General features: G+C 37.6%; 1 protein-coding gene across 2 annotated transcripts; it reads left to right on the top strand.

Annotated features, from left to right (window-relative positions):
* Positions 1-294: 294 nt before the first annotated feature.
* LOC124879384 (tRNA selenocysteine 1-associated protein 1-like) lies at positions 295-18,299 on the top strand. 2 transcript variants are annotated; one of them, XM_047383926.1, is made up of 9 exons: positions 295-480; positions 3,726-3,823; positions 3,886-4,000; positions 4,087-4,136; positions 4,232-4,363; positions 9,449-9,565; positions 9,649-9,853; positions 9,948-9,984; positions 15,375-18,299. In XM_047383926.1, exons 1-9 carry the CDS (start codon positions 457-459, stop codon positions 15,533-15,535), a joined length of 939 nt encoding a protein of 312 aa, XP_047239882.1. In that variant the 5' UTR covers positions 295-456; the 3' UTR covers positions 15,536-18,299. The 2 variants fall into 2 exon arrangements, with proteins under 2 accessions (XP_047239882.1, XP_047239883.1); XM_047383927.1 differs by having other exon boundaries at positions 296-480; positions 3,901-4,000.
* The last annotated feature ends 366 nt before the right edge of the window (positions 18,300-18,665 follow it).

Here is an 18,665-nt window from a genome sequence, read left to right as displayed (position 1 = left end):
GTTGTTGTATTTGCTTTGCCCTTGTGAAGCACTTTGTGATGTAGAAATAAAATTTTACTCATTTACAATAATTGAGGTGTAAATGTCTTTTATTGTTTCATAGTTATGCTTGACCGGAATCAATATATATTTTCTTTAAAAACGTGAGATACTGCGGCTACGATGTTTATTATATATACCGAAATCAATAAAGATTTCAAAAGAAAAAAAACGTGACATACCGCAGCTGGTATAGGAAACAGCGCCCCCTTTATTTCCGGAGTACAATGGTATCGATTCCACATATGGTATGGGTCTGTCGAGTGGTCTGTCCCCGCCCCTTTCTGTTTGCTGCAGCGAGGTGTACTTGGCTGTATGCTGGTAGCTGAATACTAATCGATGTGTCTATTTCTTTAGCGTCAGTAAACATAACAGGTGAGTGTTGTTGTTCTGAGGAGCATCCCTGCGGACTGCATCATGAGCACGTTATGGATGGGAAACGTAAGTTCACAGCTAGTTTCTTCTGTCTTATTGTAAACAGCAGTAGCAGTTAGCTAGCACAGCATGAGTTCCATGCGGGTATGGAGACTTAACATGATCTTTTAGGCGGTAATTTGTGTTAGTAAGTTTTTGAAAACCTCCCATTGTTGGTTTTCATGTGGTTATTCTTGAAGTTAGAGAGGAGACAGTCTGCCGGTTTTGAGTTCCATATAAAGCGCTGTTTGTTTATAACAAGTAGTTTACATCCGGGTCCCAGAGGTGATCTCCAGTCCCAAATTTACTCAGTGCTAAAACTTTCTAGTTCTAAAGACTCATCTAAAGTCTTTATTTTTCTATTCTGGGATATACAAATTAAGTTTGTTCCAAACTATGTTCAGTCTCAATTTCCCACAAGATTAGTGCATCATGAGTTCTTTGCCTGGGCTTCTCAGACTTGTTTCATCAAAACTGCCACATTGTGACACCTGGCACAAAAAGAAATGCAATAACTGATACTGGAGAATGTTCAGTCAGTTGTTTTACTTATTGCAAGGAAACGTCATATGTGACAGAAGACTAATGTATTTAACAACTGAACAGGAGTTTTTAAAACATAGCAATTCCAAGTAGAACACTTGGAATTGTGGATCAAACAACAGTGCCTCTTGCTTTCTGTACTTGAATGTTTTGACCCATTGATTTCACCAGTAAATATAATCATCAGTCAGGTCTTATGTAAGCAGGATGTGGGCTTGTCATACACCTTTTTTTCAGTTTTCTTTGTAAATGCTCATTTCAACACCTAACATCTCAAGTTTTATAATTCTTTCCAATGTATTAACTATCAATTTCCTGCTGGGGCAATGCATTATGTCAATCTATGAGAAACAACAATTCATTAAAGCTTCCATTTTACTATTGTGCACCCCTGTCTAGTGCATTAGTCTGCGATGGTCCTCGATGGACTGGTGACTTGTCCAGAGCGTTCCCTGCCTCTCGCCCGTAGACTGCTGGAGATAGGTTCCAGCTCCCCCGCAACCCAGTATGGAAGAAGCGGGTATCGAAAATAGATGGATGGGTGAATAGGCTGTTAGTTTGTCTGTAGAATGTGATTCAGATGCTTGTTAGACAGTTAGTGTATGGGTTTTGTTAAAATAAATAATAGAGATTTGCCAAATAGACCTTAAGATTACTGAAGACTCGTGATGAAGCAGGGTGAGTGCTGCAAGGCATGCACCTTGTCCCTCTATGGGGAGCCAGCTACCCTGGGTCCAAGGTGCGGAGCCTGTAAAAGGTGGATTAAAATTGATTTTATCTTTCTAAAATGTATTAAGGCAAACCAATAAAATGAAACGAGCCAAAATGAATATAAAGCTTGGAATATATATGTTTTCAATAAAAAATTTTTTAATTATAATTAGACGCTCTTGCTGACTAGTTTAATTAAACATTTCAATGGCTTATTCTATGGTTAGGATTTTGTTGTTGAAATTTTAATAATATTGTTAAAATTCTGATGGAAAAAATACTTTCTGTCATAAGTCGTGATTTTTATTCTTCCTGGGAAAACCAAGAGCTGTTTGCCTGAGGCAGTTTTCTTTGTAGTTGACGGTTTTATTTGTTTTGGTGCTGATTTTAGCTGTTGTGGTCACTTGTGGTAAAATGCAAGTACAACAGCATGTCACATGATCACTCAATTGATTACGTGTGGCAATTTGTGTAGAGCAGCACAACTTTAATTCTGTGCTGCTCTACACAACTTTAAAGTTGTGTAGAGCAGCACATGGTTGCCAGTTTTTTATTCTCCTTTACATCTGTCATATCAGAACTGTGAAGCTACATTGTTAGGCTCAAAATGACTTCACAAAATGCAACACAGGTGAATCTCACGAGTAGACGTCTGAAAAATAAGTGATGGATTTGTATCTGAGATGTTCCAAAAACATCAGCAGACCTGTTCAGGTCTTGTTTGCTGCTTAGTTCAGAAACTTACCTTCTCCTTGACGGGTATCCTTCTGCACTCTTCCACCTCCAACAAGAACCTGTCACCGATGCTTCCAGCCCTATTGTTTAGTTAGGTCACTTCTCTGACTTACAAGAATCTCTTAAAACCTGCAAAACAGCTGACCTTAAAGGATGTGGCAACCTCCACCTTGTGCTTTTGCATTTGCACAGTCGCTGTGCCACAATTGATGCATTCGTGATACAGCTAGTTCAGGTTTTGGGGGCTAAATGTTGACCACCAATACTTTGTGTTATGTTTCCTCAAGGGATAAAAATATGTTTCTTTGCGTCTATGCTTCAACACACCTGAATCAAATAATTATGTCATTAGCAGGACTCTAGAGAACTTGACTCCATACCGAGGAGGTAATTCAGTTATTTGATGCCATTGTGTTGGACCCTGCTAAATGGGGACACATGGGGTAGATACTGTTAGCTGTCGCATAGGGCGAAAGGAAGCGGTAGCAGTGCGTGCGCCACAACCAACATAAAAAACGCACAGAGGTAGCCCAGATGTCAGTCAAAGGGCCGATTCGCTCATAAAAAATTAGCGTAAATTTCAGCTATGCTGAAAACTCACCGCTATGCTGAAGTGCGCTGGCGAGAACCTTGCATTTAGATCACAATGGAATTGCAAAATGCAACCACAAATATTTTTTTAATGTTTATCCATTTTCAAAGACATTTTATGCGTCCTTTTTTACGTTCATTTGTTTGCTTTGTGGTAAAATAGAACAACACCTTTTTAAGGTCTTCAACACTTCCATTTTAGCTCTTGTATAATTATCGTTATACTTTTGCAATGATTTGGTTTAAAAAAAGTAAATTGGAGAACGATTCCATTATTTTTCCTCTACAATATATGAAAAAAGATGAGGCTTTAGTTACAACAAAGTCTTAAATATTTTATGTATCAAAACAAAACAAAAATTTAACTGTTAAACAGTAGAGCTTTGTGTTACATCAAAGTGAACCAACTTTCTAATCATCCTCCAACAGTAGAAGAATCCCACCTTCTGCCACGGTGTGTAAGATGGAGTCAACCAAGACTTTTTTCATGTTACATTTTTTGTCATGTCTGTAAGCACATAAATAATGATGAAATGAAGTTACACAGAATTTTTGATAAAGAATCAAAACGACTTACCATTTAGTTTTAACTAAACAAATGAAGTAATGGAGAAAGCCCAGTATTTAAGCATGGTACCTTAGCAGTGTAAATCATTGATTCTTGGAGTGCATTTCTGTTTTTTGCATTGCAGCTTGAGTCCTACATGGATGAGAAGTTCATCACCAGAGCCTTTGCTACAATGGGGGAACAGGTGGTAAATGTGCGGATCATTCGGAACAAGATGACTGGGTGAGTGTTGAGGCAATAGGCAGTTAGAGTGTTTGCAGTTCTTCCATTTTGACGTTTAACAGGGCTCCATCTCCCAGGGGGGCTCTGGGTTACTGTTTCGTAGAAATGACTGATGAGGCCACAGCTGAGAGGTGTTTGCGCAAAGTCAATGGAAAAGCCCTGCCTGGAGCCAGTCCGGTATTTCCAGTTTTTCCTAAACATTGTAAACCCTTTATTGTCTTGTTTGATGGAAACCCCTTTGAAAGATAAACTGTTTGTTGTAGCCTACAAGATTTAAGTTAAACAGAGCCACATTTGGGAAGCAGGACACTGGGTGAGTCCAGTTAAAGAATCAAAACACTTAGATATTATATAGTGTCAAATAATGCCTTCTTTATTGATGTCTTCCTGCCTTTTCTCTTGTTTCAGTCAGATGTTTTCTCTGTTTGTGGGAGACCTAACTCCAGAGGTGGATGATGGGATGCTTTATGAGTTCTTTTACAACCGTTACCCTTCCTGTCGTGGTGGGAAAGTTGTCCTCGACAGCATGGGTAACTCTAAGTATGTATTAGGCACAGAAAATTACACAACTGATTTCTATGCAAAGAATCAGCCTTTGATGTTGTTGCCATTCCTGTCTTTGCTCATTTGTACTGAGGATGCATCTAGTGATAGCAGAAAGGAAAACTCCCCCTCAACAGGAAGAAACGCCCAACCTAACTTGGCTCAGTATGAGCGGGCATCTGCTATGACCAAAGTGAAGACAAAGCAGTTTATTTGTCAAGCTGTCTGTCTTTCCCAGACAATGTTAATAATGAAGCTACTGCTATCATTGATTTTGTGTACACAGTTTTTAATTTCACATATGTAAAAGGGGTTGAATTTCATTTTGAGGGTCATGAATTGTTTGATGTTAATAGGATCAATAAGAGAGGAGGCGGAGTTGCTGTCTATGTTTGTAGTGATCTGAAATGCAAAATAATTGAGTGCATGACTATTGTGATTGACGATTTATTGGAATGTATAACTGCAGAAATTGAAATGAAGAAGAGGCAAAACATCGTTGTCACATGCTTATATAGAACGCCAGGGTCTAGTATAAAAGCAGTTAGTGTTAAGTTGGAGCAACTATTAGATGGGTTAAGTAAAAATAAAATGACAATAATTTGTGGTGACTTTAATATAAACCTTTTGAAAGTGACCAATTACTCAAGTAGCTCAGATTTCTTAGATGTTATGTTTAGCAGAGGCCCTTATCCAACTATTACCAGGCCTAGCCGAATAACCATTAGTTGTGCCACATTAATTGATAACGTTTTTATGAGTTTATGAGAAAAATCTGTTGAAAGTGGTCTTTTGATAAATTATATAACTGATCATTTACCAGTATTTATAAGTTACTCCTGTCAGTTAAAAATAAAATAAGTTTGAAAAGACTTGTGAGATTGAGAACAGATGAAAGTATAAATACATTTAAGGATGATCTGGTAAAGGAACACTGGGACAGTGTTTAGGACAAAAATAATGTAAATCGGGCTTATGAATCTTTTCTACAAAAGTATCTTTGGTTATATAATAAAAATTGCCCAATAAAAATATTTGAGGTATTGATGTACCTTGGATAACAAAGAAGACATTAAAATCCTGCAAAAAGAAGCACAAGCTTTATCGAGACTTATTAAAATATCGGACAGAGGATGGAAAATCGACATAAGGCCTATTACAATATGCTGATGACTATGAGACCTGCAAAAAAAAAGATTATTACAGCAATTTGTTATTGGAAAGAAAAGATAATATTAAAGAAATGTGGAAAGTGTTGAGGGGTGTTGTAAGGAGTAAAATGATTTAAATGATGATAAATTAGCAGAATTTTGAGCTATGTTGTGAGAAAATGGCTGATGAATTTAATTTATTTTTTGTCAATGTTGGGTCAGATCTTGCCAAATCCATTCCATCACACACAGAAAATTAGAAAGATTAGAAAGATGAAAACAAAGTTATGCAATCTCAAAATCTTAATGAAATCACTGAGAATGAAATTATTGACGTGTCTGGTTGGTTTAAATATGTTAATTGTTAAAAAGAGTATACATTGTGTTTGCAGACTATTCAAATATATATCCAATTTGTCTTTCAATACTGGTGTCTTTCCAGATAAAATAAATGTGGCTAAGATTATCCCACTCTTTAAATCTGGTGATAAGTCTTAAGAATAACAGGCCTCTATCTTTGCTCTCTCAGTTTTAAAAAATCTTGGAAAAGTTGTTTCTTAAAAAATATGATATTTTTCTTGAAAAACATTCTTTGTTAAATGACGATCAGTTTGATTTAGAAGCTCTCGATCAACAGCTTTGGCATTAACAAAACTCACAGAACATTACTACAGAATTTCAAATATCTAAATTACAAACATGGAATTAGAGGTATGGGTCCTTCTCAAAATATTAGCATATTGTGATAAAGTTCATTATTTTCCATGTCATGATGAAAATTTAACATTCATATATTTTAGATTCATTGCACACTAACTGAAATATTTCAGGTCTTTTATTGTCTTAATACGGATGATTTTGGCATACAGCTCATAAAAACCCAAAATTCCTATCTCACAAAATTAGCATATTTTATCCGACCAATAAAAGAAAAGTGTTTTTAATACAAAAAACGTCAACCTTCAAATAATCATGTACAGTTATACACTCAATACTTGGTCGGGAATCCTTTGGCAGAAATGACTGTTTCAATGCGGCGTGGCATGGAGGCAATCAGCCTGTGGCACTGCTGAGGTCTTATGGAGGCCCAGGATGCTTCGATAGCGGCCTTTAGCTCATCCAGAGTGTTGGGTCTTGAGTCTCTCAACGTTCTCTTCACAATATCCCACAGATTCTCTATGGGGTTCAGGTCAGGAGAGTTGGCAGGCCAATTGAGCACAGTGATACCATGGTCAGTAAACCATTTACCAGTGGTTTTGGCACTGTGAGCAGGTGCCAGGTCGTGCTGAAAAATGAAATATTCATCTCCATAAAGCTTTTCAGCAGATGGAAGCATGAAGTGCTCCAAAATCTCCTGATAGCTAGCTGCATTTACCCTGCCCTTGATAAAACACAGTGGACCAACACCAGCAGCTGACACGGCACCCCAGACCATCACTGACTGGGTACTTGACACTGGACGTCTGGCATTTTGGCATTTCCTTCTCCCCAGTCTTCCTCCAGACTCTGGCACCTTGATTTCCGAATGACATGCAGAATTTGCTTTCATCCGAAAAAAGTACTTTGGACCACTGCGCAACAGTCCAATGCTGCTTCTCTGTAGCCCAGGTCAGGCGCTTCTGCCGCTGTTTCTGGTTCAAAAGTGGCTTGACCTGGGGAATGCGGCACCTGTAGCCCATTTCCTGCACACGCCTGTGCACGGTGGCTCTGGATGTTTCTACTCCAGACTCAGTCCACTGCTTCCGCAGGTCCCCCAAGGTCTGGAATCGGCCCTTCTCCACAATCTTCCTCAGGGTCCGGTCACCTCTTCTCGTTGTGCAGCGTTTTCTGCCACACTTTTTCTTTCCCACAGACTTCCCACTGAGGTGCCTTGATACAGCACTCTGGGAACAGCCTATTCGTTCAGAAATTTCTTTCTGTGTCTTACCCTCTTGCTTGAGGGTGTCAATAGTGGCCTTCTGGACAGCAGTCAGGTCGGCAGTCCTACCCATGATTGGGGTTTTGAGTGATGAACCAGGGTGGGAGTTTTAAAGGCCTCAGGAATCTTTTGCAGGTGTTTAGAGTTAACTCGTTGATTCAGATGATTAGGTTCATAGATCGTTTAGAGACCCTTTTAATGATATGCTAATTTTGTGAGATAGGAATTTTGGGTTTTCATGAGCTGTATGCCAAAATCATCCGTATTAAGACAATAAAAGACCTGAAATATTTCAGTTAGTGTGCAATGAATCTAAAATATATGAATGTTAAATTTTCATCATGACATTATGGAAAATAGTGAACTTTATCACAATATGCTAATATTTTGAGAAGGACCTGTATAGTATTAAAATGGGTTAGTAGTTATTTAGAAAATAGACAACAATATGTCGAATATATATAAATCCACATTAAGAACAATTTTATGTCTCCTTTAGGCTCTGTGCTGGGGCCTAAACTATTTCATATATTAGCGATCTCTGTGATGTATCAAAGACATTGCGTTTTCTCTTGGCAGACAACATATATTTTTGGGAGGAACTTAAAATTTTTTATGAAAACTGTTGAGCAAGAAATAATGCTTCTTCAAAAAAATCAATTTTCATTCAATTTTTTACAAACAATATTTTTTATTAATTTTTCATTTAGAAAAAAACTATTACATACAAATAAAACATGTTTAATACAAAAAACCTTGTTTGTTTTTATACATTCAACTTTGGGGATCTAATCTAGTTTATAAAGTTAGATTGTATTCCTAGATTGGAACACACATTTTCCTTGTTCTTTGAGGGCCACAGAGTCCAAAATAAACAAAAATTGAAAAGTTTTATTCAGTCTCTTCCATTATGTTTGTTACATCTGTTGTCGCAATAGATTTAAAGAATGGGTCCCAAATCTCGTAGAATTTTTCTTGTTTATGTTTGATTGTATAAGTCATTTTTTTTCTAAGGGGAGTATTTGTAGACAATTCAGAAAGTCATCTCCCTATATTTGGCCGTTTACTATCTTTCCAACAAAGCCCTATAAATGTTTTCACTAATAATATACTCAAATTTATAAATATCTTTTGACTTTTCTTAACTTTTAATGCTTCTGAATAAGGTCCAAAAATAATGAATTTTGGACTAAATGGAATTTGGACACTTAGAATATTCTGAATATGATTTGTCACTTCCGGCCAAAACATTTGTATTTCTGTACATTGCCAAACACAATGGAAGAGAATACCTTTTTCCACCTTGCATTTGATACATGTGTCTGGAATAGCATAGTTATAGCTGTTTAGGTTTTCTGGAGTTGTATACTTTCTCATCAGCTAGTTGTAGCAATTTCAGATGTGTATTGGCTGTTTCTGCCTGTGCTTTTCTACATGCTTCCCTCCATTCCTCTAATGAAATATCAGTATCAAAGTCCCCTCTCCAAGCCTATAGCCTTGTCACAGATGTTTCAGTACAACTATCCATCAGGCATTTATAGAATGTAGACATTACTCCCTTTCCCATGCAGTCCATAGCCATCAATTTTACCACAGTAGAACGTGTAGGACTAGCTTATGCTTGATATTGTTGTGTTCATATAAAATTTCTCAACTGTAAATATTTGGGGAAAAATGGTGGTGGCCTAGTGGTTAGAACAGGAGGTTTGCATTCCAGAGGGAACACAAGGGGCCAGGTTCCAATCCTGCAGATTGCCACTCTGGGTCCCTGAGCAGCCCACTGTTCCCTATAAGGGATGGGTCAAATGCAGAGGACAAATTTCATTGTAATGTACATGTGCAATGACCAATAAAGATTATTATTATTATTATTCCAGTGTAAGACAATTTAGTTCTTATTTTAGTCCTAGCAGGGCTCATACTGGAATTTGCTGTCGGTGCCACGGAACCACTTTACTACTCCTTGCGCCTTCTTCATAACATGCTGAACACTACCCTTGTATCTCACTTTAGGGGCTGTGGTTTTGTTCAGTTTCCAGACGAACGGCTCCAAAAGCGGGCACTGGAGGAGTGTCAAGGTGCTGTGGGACTCGGTGGTAAACCTCTAAGGTTGAGCCTGGCTGCTAATAAGTGAGTCATTTGCAATCTGGCTACATCAGCTTACAGATGAATATGAAGTTGAGCAGTGTTCTTTTTTTTTCCCCCTTTCCCAGTTTACGGAACAAACAGCAGCAACAGCAGTCAGAAAGCAAACAGTCATGGCAGTCAAACTCAGGATACAGATATGGTTATGACCAGTATGACCAGTACCAGCAGCAGGCATATCCAGGGTATTACTCTTCATGGGGCTATGATCAGACTGCAGGAATGTATGGTTACAGCTATCCCCATGATTACACACAGTATGCCCCAGTACCGGTGAGCTTTCTGTGTTAAACAGCTCATACCATATAACAGCTGCTGACTGTTTACAGACAGCATCCGTTCTAAAATGTTTTTGCTGCATTTTCAGGAAAGTGAAGCAGTTCAAGAGGAAGAAGCAGTTGAAGGCAAGTATTTGTATTGTGGAATTTTTTTTACTGCAAGTTGTCTTGTCAGTTAAAGCATGGTAACAAAGAGAAGGGGAAAAAAAACTAAAGAAAATGCTTGAGTTAGACAAAAGTGACATACTGATCAATATGACATGGAAATGTGGTCAACAGAATGTTTAACGTTTTGGATCGTGTATAGTACCCACCTTCTGCTTTGTTTACAACATTGCAGAGAATCTTAGCATTAGGACTGCAACTTGGATAATCTATCAATAATTGTTTTCTATTTGTCAACTAATCATGATTTTATTTTTATGTTCCCCTTCACTTTCTGGTTGTAACTGACATTCAGTCGTTTGTAAAAACATTTTACCTCCCTTTACGCTATTCACAGGTCACACACCTGTGAATATTCCTTTGTTGTCTCTTGTTTTTCACTCTCCTTTATTTAACACCATTACAAATGAAAACCCAGGCTGCATGTTGGCGCAGTTGATACCACTGTTGCCTTGCAGCAAGAAGGTTCTGGGTTCAACTCCTGGCCATGGGTCTTTCTGGAGGGAGTTTGCATGTTCTCTGTGTGCATGCGTGGGTTCTCACCAGGCACTCCGGCTTCCTCCCACAGTCCACAGACATGTCTGTTAGGTTAATTGGTCTTTCTAAATTGCCCTTAGGTGTGTGCATGGTTGTTTGTGTGTTGCCCTGCGATGGACTGGCGACCTGTCCAGGGTGTATCCCGGCTCTCGCCCATAGACTGCTGGAGAGAGGAACCAGCTTCCCCGCAACCCACTATGGAAGAAGCGGTATAGAAAATGACTGACTGACAAATGAAAACCCATAAAATATGAATTTGAAAATCAACTTTATTTTAACAAAATATTTATTTCCAACTGGTAAAAGTAAATATAGATCCAAATGTATAAAAAAAAAAAAAAAACTTTCAGGCTTTCAACAATGCTTAATGTTTACAAGGATTTTAAATGACAGTTTAAAAAGGGGACTATATTGTCATGTTCTGCAGTCAGGCTTGCTCTCTTTCTCAAGGCAATGTTCCCAGCATCAACATCAGGGAATAAAGATGAGAGAATTACTCATTTTCAAATATGCTCTCCTGTAAACAATTAAAGTTATGAAGCGTAATCTTAATTTCAGCCTAACAGATTTGCTCAGGAACAAACACTGAATTAAACATAACATCAACCGTTGGATATCATGTGACTGAATTATTTTTGTGCTGGAGAAAACACCTGAAAGTGTAATTTTTTTTAAACTTTACTCATGGCTTCTGCTGCTCTTTACTGCCGTTTCCGCTTCGAGGTGCAATGAATCATGGGATAGGGCAATTGAGGCTATACTGTCCTCTGCGGTCCCCTTAGCGTGTGATTTTTAGTGCTCACCGCTGAGACTGAAATATTCAGACAGTCACCAGTTTGTTTATATTTTTTAAACAACGCGTAGATGCATAAAATTTGTATCAGTGTTTTTTTTTTTTATCTCTAATCTGTTGCATCGAATCATTGCAGCCCTACTTGGCATGCATTTTAACAGTCTCACAAAGTCCTCACTTGTGCCCCTTTTCCGCTGGCTTGATTTGGCCCTGCTTGACTTCAACCTGCTCTGCACTCTCTGCGTTCCCATTACTGTTTTTTTTTTTTTTTTTTTTTGCATAGCGGTATCTAGTTTTTTGGTCCCTGCTATTACTACTCAGCCCTGGTATTACCGGGGCTGAGTAGTCCCTAATCAACTGATGTGCACAGCCTGCTGTTCACTGATTGGCCATGGGACCAACAGAAATGAGAAGGTTTTGAGAACAGGTAGTGCAGAGAAAAGCTAATAAAACTTAAGAGCAACTACAATAATATTAAGGACCACAATGGCCGGAGTGGGTCAAACCCAAATATAATTTAGCTATTTACAAATCATAAATCATGCCTGAAGCTGAAAGGAAAAAAGGACACATCAGCTTTCTGAATTACATGCAAGGGAGGCGTTGCATTCAATAATATCCTATTTCAGCTAATCACATAACATATTTTCCCCAAAGCACACAAAACAGTACCACCATGAAACATCATGTTTGGTAGAAATTTATTGACAATACTTAAGCGAACCAGCATCTGCAGAGAGAAGCTGCCAGTCTACATCGGGATCAAACAGGAGGAAGTGTCCACTGAATCCACGAAGTACGAATATCCAATATCCAACCTAAAAATAACCTTTCCGCGGTCAAAAGTCCGCTGTTGTGCCCTTTAGAGTCCTTGTCCTCATTATGGCCATGGCTGAGACAGAAACTTCCTCATAAATCCCAAAATTGTAACATCTTCAGGCAAACTTTGGAGCATCCAGTCCAGACAGCAGCGTCTCTCCTTTCCACTTCCCCTGCTGCACCACCATTGGCCCCCTGGCCTCCCCATTCCGGTGCTAGTGGACTGAATGTACGGTTTTACAGAAACATCAGCTTTGAGTCAGTATGCCACATCGATATACAGTGCTTAGCATAAATGAGTATTGGTCTTCGATTCAATCACCTTTACCCTGTACTTCAGAAATGCAACAGTGGCTTTAGATGTGTGTTTTGGATCATTGTCATGTTGGAAAAGTGCATGAAAACCAAGGGCACGGAGTGATGGTATCATATTCCCTTTCAGTATAGAGCAGTACATCTGTGAGTTTATGATACTATCAATGTAATACAGCTCCGTGACGCCTGCAGTGGCCATGCAGCCGCACATAAGGACACTGCCATCACCATGTTTCACTATAAGTACCATGAATTTTTCTTTGGAATCCTTACCTTTTCGACACCATACAGTTTTGAAGCTATCACTTCCAAAAACTGTGATCTTTGTCTCATCACTCCAGAGTACAAAGGCCCAGTACTCTTAATCTTTTTCAGCATGGGCCCTGGCAAATTCCAGGCATGCTTTTATGTGCCTGGGCTTTAGGAGAGACTTCCTTCGTGGACGATACCCATGCATGCCATTCCTCTGCAGTGCACACCGTATGGTGTCACGAAAAACAGTCACTGCTGTGAATTTGCATTCTGATTTTCATTAAACCCTTTTTAACAGACACAGAACCTCTATAAACAGCCTGGACGCCTCCTTGAGATGGTTGCACTTCCATCTTAAGTTCTTAAGATCAATTTTGCTACAGTATTCTGACTGATATGTAAAGCTTTGATTATCTTCTCTTAGCCCTCCTTTCTCAGGTTTTGTGAAATTTATCTTCCATGTGGTGCCATTGCTGACAGCATGAAATTTGAAGTGGTTTTCTTTAAGTGATGCCCTTTTATAGTCACCTGTCTGCTGGACACCTCTTAAATAAATAATTAGACTCACCTGTGGTTGAATTATGTAGTCTTAAATTTGGCTTTTATCTTAAGGTTTTGATTGGGGTGTAGTCATTGGCCCCTTTTCCACCAAATGCCCAAAGATTTAAAGCCCCAGGACTTGTTTTACCTGGGTAATAGGAAATCCCAGCAAATTGTGTACGTTCTTTTTCAATTGCTCAGAGAGGCCAGGGACCATTTATTTAAATGAGCCTGACATATGGGCAAGTTGTTAGGAAAACTGTACTACGCCTTCAGTCCAGCAGATGGCATTACTCCTTTACTCAGTTTATAGGACTATGAGGTCATATTTTTTTTTGTTTCAACTGATAACTAATTGATAATGAGCAGCTTTAGGGTTATACAGTTGATTATTTACTTCCATTATTTCTTAAGTTGTACTGGATCCATAAGCAATAAAAGTTTAAATCATTATTTTACATTAAAATTTCTTACCTACCATATGTACATGGAGAATTTGGTGCTCTTTGACAGTTTGAATACAATTGAGATATTGACATAAAAGGTAATTTGTGAAAAACTCTAGAATAAATTAGCAGTGTACACATGTATGAAAGGTAGTACAGTTTTTAAAATACTAAAACAGATCATTTTACCTGGTTAAATAAAGATTAAATTAAATAACATATGATTCCAATAATCACATAAAATTATTTATTAGTGGAGTTTATGAAGGGCCCACAAAATCTGAATTCCTGGACATTTTAGCAGTAGGCCAAAATAGGCTATGCTTGTGTTTTCACTCTTTACCACCTGATCCTTATAAACAAATATTTATTTATAGCGCTTTGCTGCATTGGCGGGCAGTGCTCTTATTTATTTATTTTTTCGTTTCCCTCTCTGCTCCTCTTTCCTTCTTTGGCTATCTCTCTCGCTCAATTTTACAAGCTAAGGGGGCCGGCACTTAACCTGGTGTGTTGTGTCTCTCCACTGCTGTGACAAACAGCCTCAGTAAAAGAAAGGAGTCTGGAAGCTTTACCGAGTCAAAGACCTGAGTGAACTACACGAACGGCATAAATTGTTTATGTAAGAAAATTAAGCATGACCCGAACCTAGTTTTTGGTCCCGATTTAACTGGGAGTTGTCCCGGTGTTCCCGATGGCGAATATGTCCCTGGAACTAAATGATAGGAGTCACATAAACCCCCTTTCAAATATATCAATTAATAAATTCCAACATTAAGACCAGAAAACAACAAACTGATACAATAATCACAACTATGCAGCTTGAGCTGTTGAAAGTCAATTGACAGCATTACGATCATTATAGCACAGGAGGTATACAGTACCTGTCACAGTTCCCACACTCTTTATTGAGAGTAGGGATTTTGGGAAAGTACACCTTTCAATGTATCATAAAATTGGCAATTTTCTCAGCTTTAATTTAAACCATATTTTATAAAAATTGGATTAGAAATAAGGGTGCCACGATTGTTTTGTGACAGATAGATGTATGCTCATCTCCAATCGGAACAGGATGTTTTTTTTTAACATGACTCGATACGCCTGCTTTCCCACGTCACTATAGCTAATAGGCGATGTACAATCCAGTAATATATATCAATCAAATGCCCTTGTGAGTTGTGTAAACAAGTATTGATCCTGCAGCATATTATTTTAATGTTTGAAATGCATTCCCAAAAGTACCCTATGGACATATAAATCTATTTTAAAGTTACTAAAAGTATAATAATGTAATGCCAATATACTAACAAGAAAAAAATATACTACAATTGTTCCAAAATGTGACTTCTCATAAGGTATCTTATCTTCAACTATACCTTGGGTAAACTGATGAGTAGCCTGACTGCAAATATGTCAAAACTTTATATACTGCGTACAAAAATTTTTCATCAGCTCTGAACAAGGGTCTGTGAGGCATTTTAATTACTCCAGTCTGGCTTTTGTATTTTTCTACAATAAAACAACTGTTAATATTGAATAAACAAGACAAATGGGTATATGTCTCTAAACCTTTAGAGTAGTTTTTATAAAAACTGCTATGTGGGAAGTGGCTGTCCAACATGTAACAAAGATTTCTGTTGCTTGTGTTGTAGATCCCAGCTTGGTGGTGGATGTAGTAGAGGCTAACAGGAGCTTCATGTACCTCAGTGAGGAACTGTATGATGCACTCATTGAATGTCACTGGCAGCCTCCAGAGTTCTCTGCAGATCAGGAATACATTGTTTCCAACTTGCCTGAGCCCATTTCCAGCTAATAAAACTTTGTTTTTAATTACTTTTTGTTTGTTACCCTAGTACACACTTATTATCTATTGTTGTCAGAAATTATTGGAAATAAATAAAAAAAATTGTATTCATATCTGTAAATGGGGTCAAGTTAAACATTTAAAGTGTATCATCCAAATGTTGGCTATTAACTGACACTACATTGATATCGTCAGAACAAACGATGGATCTTGAAATGATGTTGGAACCATATAGGTAATCTGTTTACATTTTTTTCAGAAAATGTAATGATTTCAAATGTTTAATATCAGTCCCCTGCATTCCAGTTGCTTTAATTGTTTGAAGCGATATGTAATATGCCAGCTCTGGTAGAACTCGGCTTTACAAAATTTGGGATTCTTCATATATGTTTGTAGATTAAGCATTGTTGATTTATAGAAGAAAAGGGTAAGCATTACCTTGAAGTAAGTGGGGTATGTTGGCCTCCCAGTAAGAATCATAATAAATACTTCGGGGATGTTGCAAAATGGAAGATGGGAAGTTTGAATGTGTAGGTAACAAATCTGAACAAACAGATGGTTTCATATTAAGAGAAGAGGATAATTGTGAGCATGCTTGTCCCACATTACATTGGCAGCATTCATGTTGTGTTGTAAAACGTTACAGAATTGAATTTTCAAGAAAATTTACTTTTGTCCTTTTGATTTGTAAACAGGCAAGATTGTAATTTAGATTTACTATTTCATGTTTTAAACTCTGGCTCAAAGAAATTTTCACCCATTTTGGGAAATCTGTTTTAGAGTGTGTATTTTTTGCATTTTATATATACATTTATTTATTTTTATACAGTTTGCCATGAAAAATAATTGAAATGGAATCAATTGGTCTTGGTAGGGGGTGTAGTTGGTAGCACTGTTTCTTTAAAGCGGAAAGATGGGTTTGACTTCTGGCCTGGGGTCTTTCTGCATGTTCTCCATTTGGATACATGTATTCTCTCAGGGTGCTCCAGCTTCCTCCGACAGTCCAAAATCAGTTAGTTTAATTGGTCGCTCTAATTTCCCCTTGAAGACCTGCACCCATATACCACTGGAGATAAACATTACTCCCCCTGCAAAACAAGGCAAAACCAAATTAAGTGTTGTCACTGTAGCTGTGAAAATTCATGTCTCCTGACACTGCCTAATAGTTGCATGCATAGATGAAAAGGTGCGGAACCTAAAATTTAGTCTGAATTAAACCACTTGAGGACAGTTCTAGAGATTCCAAACAGTCCTGCCCCGTGGAATGGTGAGGTCAACAGTGTGCACTTGGCTCTGGTAATAGCAGTAGGGAAGGTTTGTTGTGATCCCTGTTGCATCTAAGGTTATCCACTATTTATTGGTGCTGTTTCTGTATTATGATTGGATGTAAAATAAGACTGATGTATTTAAGAAAAGTTGCGCGAGTTAAAAAAAAATTTTTTAACACCTTAAAACGAGCTTCTCCAAAACAATTTAGCCAACTAGAAATAGTCGGTGTCGTGTTACCTCTCATTGCACAAGGTTTAACAACAGGAATCCTAAAAGAATTTGGGAAAACACAAATCTAAAGAGAACAATTAAAAGACTGTCATTCAAACTAAATATACCACCTCGGGGCTAGAGATGTCAAACGTGTGGAAGTGTTTGATGGCATTAAAAAGATTGAGACATTCACGTTTTAAGGTTTCAGAGTGTTGTTTTGGAATGTTTGTGCCAATATGTATGGTGGGGTTCTGTGTATCTGGTTGAGAGTTTAGTAATAATAATTTCTGCAGTTATTCTATAGGTTCTTCTTAGTTCTTTATATCTCAGCATTTACTTTATTCTTATTTTTTTTTAAATTGAGAATTCTTTAGACTTGATTATGTAACACTGGTCCTCAACCACTAGGTGGAACCAAAGAGCAATGTTTAATCCTTTCAAATCGTTATTAGTAATACTTTCAACTAAGATAGGTCTCTAAACATCTATGTTTATGTTAAAATTAAATAAACTTAATGTATAGTTTGTCTTTTCAGTGTAGCATTCATACACTCAGAGGGGTTTTTATAAATTTCTTAAATAAGATATGTTTAACATATAGAATGCTGGATTTGCTTTGTTTTCAATATTTTCGAGTCTTGTAGGGTCACAGTGCTTTGAGAGATTTTTCATCCGTCCATTGTTCTGTACCTGCTTATTCTTGAACTGTCATTGGATGGCTAGTGCCTATCTTTATTTGGTGAGAGGCAGGGTACAACCTGAACAGACTGCCAGTCCATCACAGGGCAAAAACAATCATGCATGCACACACTCATACCTTAGGGCAATTTTAAAAAGACCAATTAACCTAACAGTTATGGTTTTGGACTGTGGATTGAAGATTGGGATTTGAATCTATGACCACCTTGCTGCATGGCAATAGTGCTAAAAACTGACACCTCTTCAGAATTGGACTGTATAATTTGATACTGTCCTGATGTGAAATTGTTACAGGATTCCTGCAGCTTCTCATCTGCGTTAACAAAATCTGAGTAAACAAAATTCTCAGACACTTTTATATAAAAATTAAGACTGTATATTTGTGTTGGGATTTCGCAGGGTCAGTTGGTCCATGTGTGAAAAAAAGAGGGCATCACTTTTGCTTTTTGCTAGTTAATGATTAGTCAGTGGTATGTTAACCATCATCCTGATTCCTTTTTTGTTTTTCTTAATACTATACAAAGTAATAATAGTTCTGCCTCACTAACGACTGACTACCAACTACGGTCATATTAAATCAATAAGAATATTATTGAAAAGTTCATTTATTTCAGTAACCACATTCACTAAGTGAAACACACAGGCCTTTATTTCTATGTATAATTTTCTGCTTACAGTTAATGAAAACATAACATTTACGATTAGAATATTGCATCAGACCAATAGAACTTTTTTAATACAGAAACGTGAGCTTATTGAAATGTATGTTTCACACCCGCTTAAAGGTTGTTCTTTTCAAAAGGTACTTTTAATCTGCCAAACGAGCCTCATTGGATCACATATGCAAGCTTACTGAAAATGATTATATATTTAACAGAAGAGAATTTACTCATATTGTGGCCTGAGGCAAAACACAAGCAGGGCCTCTACTTCCTATATTTCTCATTTGCTCAACTGC

The sequence above is a fragment of the Girardinichthys multiradiatus genome, chromosome 13 (genome assembly GCF_021462225.1).
Source record: "Girardinichthys multiradiatus isolate DD_20200921_A chromosome 13, DD_fGirMul_XY1, whole genome shotgun sequence".
NCBI classification, from domain to species: Eukaryota; Metazoa; Chordata; class Actinopteri; order Cyprinodontiformes; family Goodeidae; genus Girardinichthys; species Girardinichthys multiradiatus.
This window is presented reverse-complemented; position numbering and strand designations above follow the sequence as displayed.

Bases quoted from the DNA above. Each gene is read 5' to 3' on its own strand.
- LOC124879384 (XM_047383926.1), top strand. From the start codon at position 457: ATGAGCACGTTATGGATGGGAAAC. The intron at 481-3,725 runs GTAAGTTCACAG...TTTGCATTGCAG, and splicing joins GCACGTTATGGATGGGAAAC to CTTGAGTCCTACATGGATGA. The intron at 4,137-4,231 runs GTGAGTCCAGTT...CTCTTGTTTCAG, and splicing joins TTTGGGAAGCAGGACACTGG to TCAGATGTTTTCTCTGTTTG.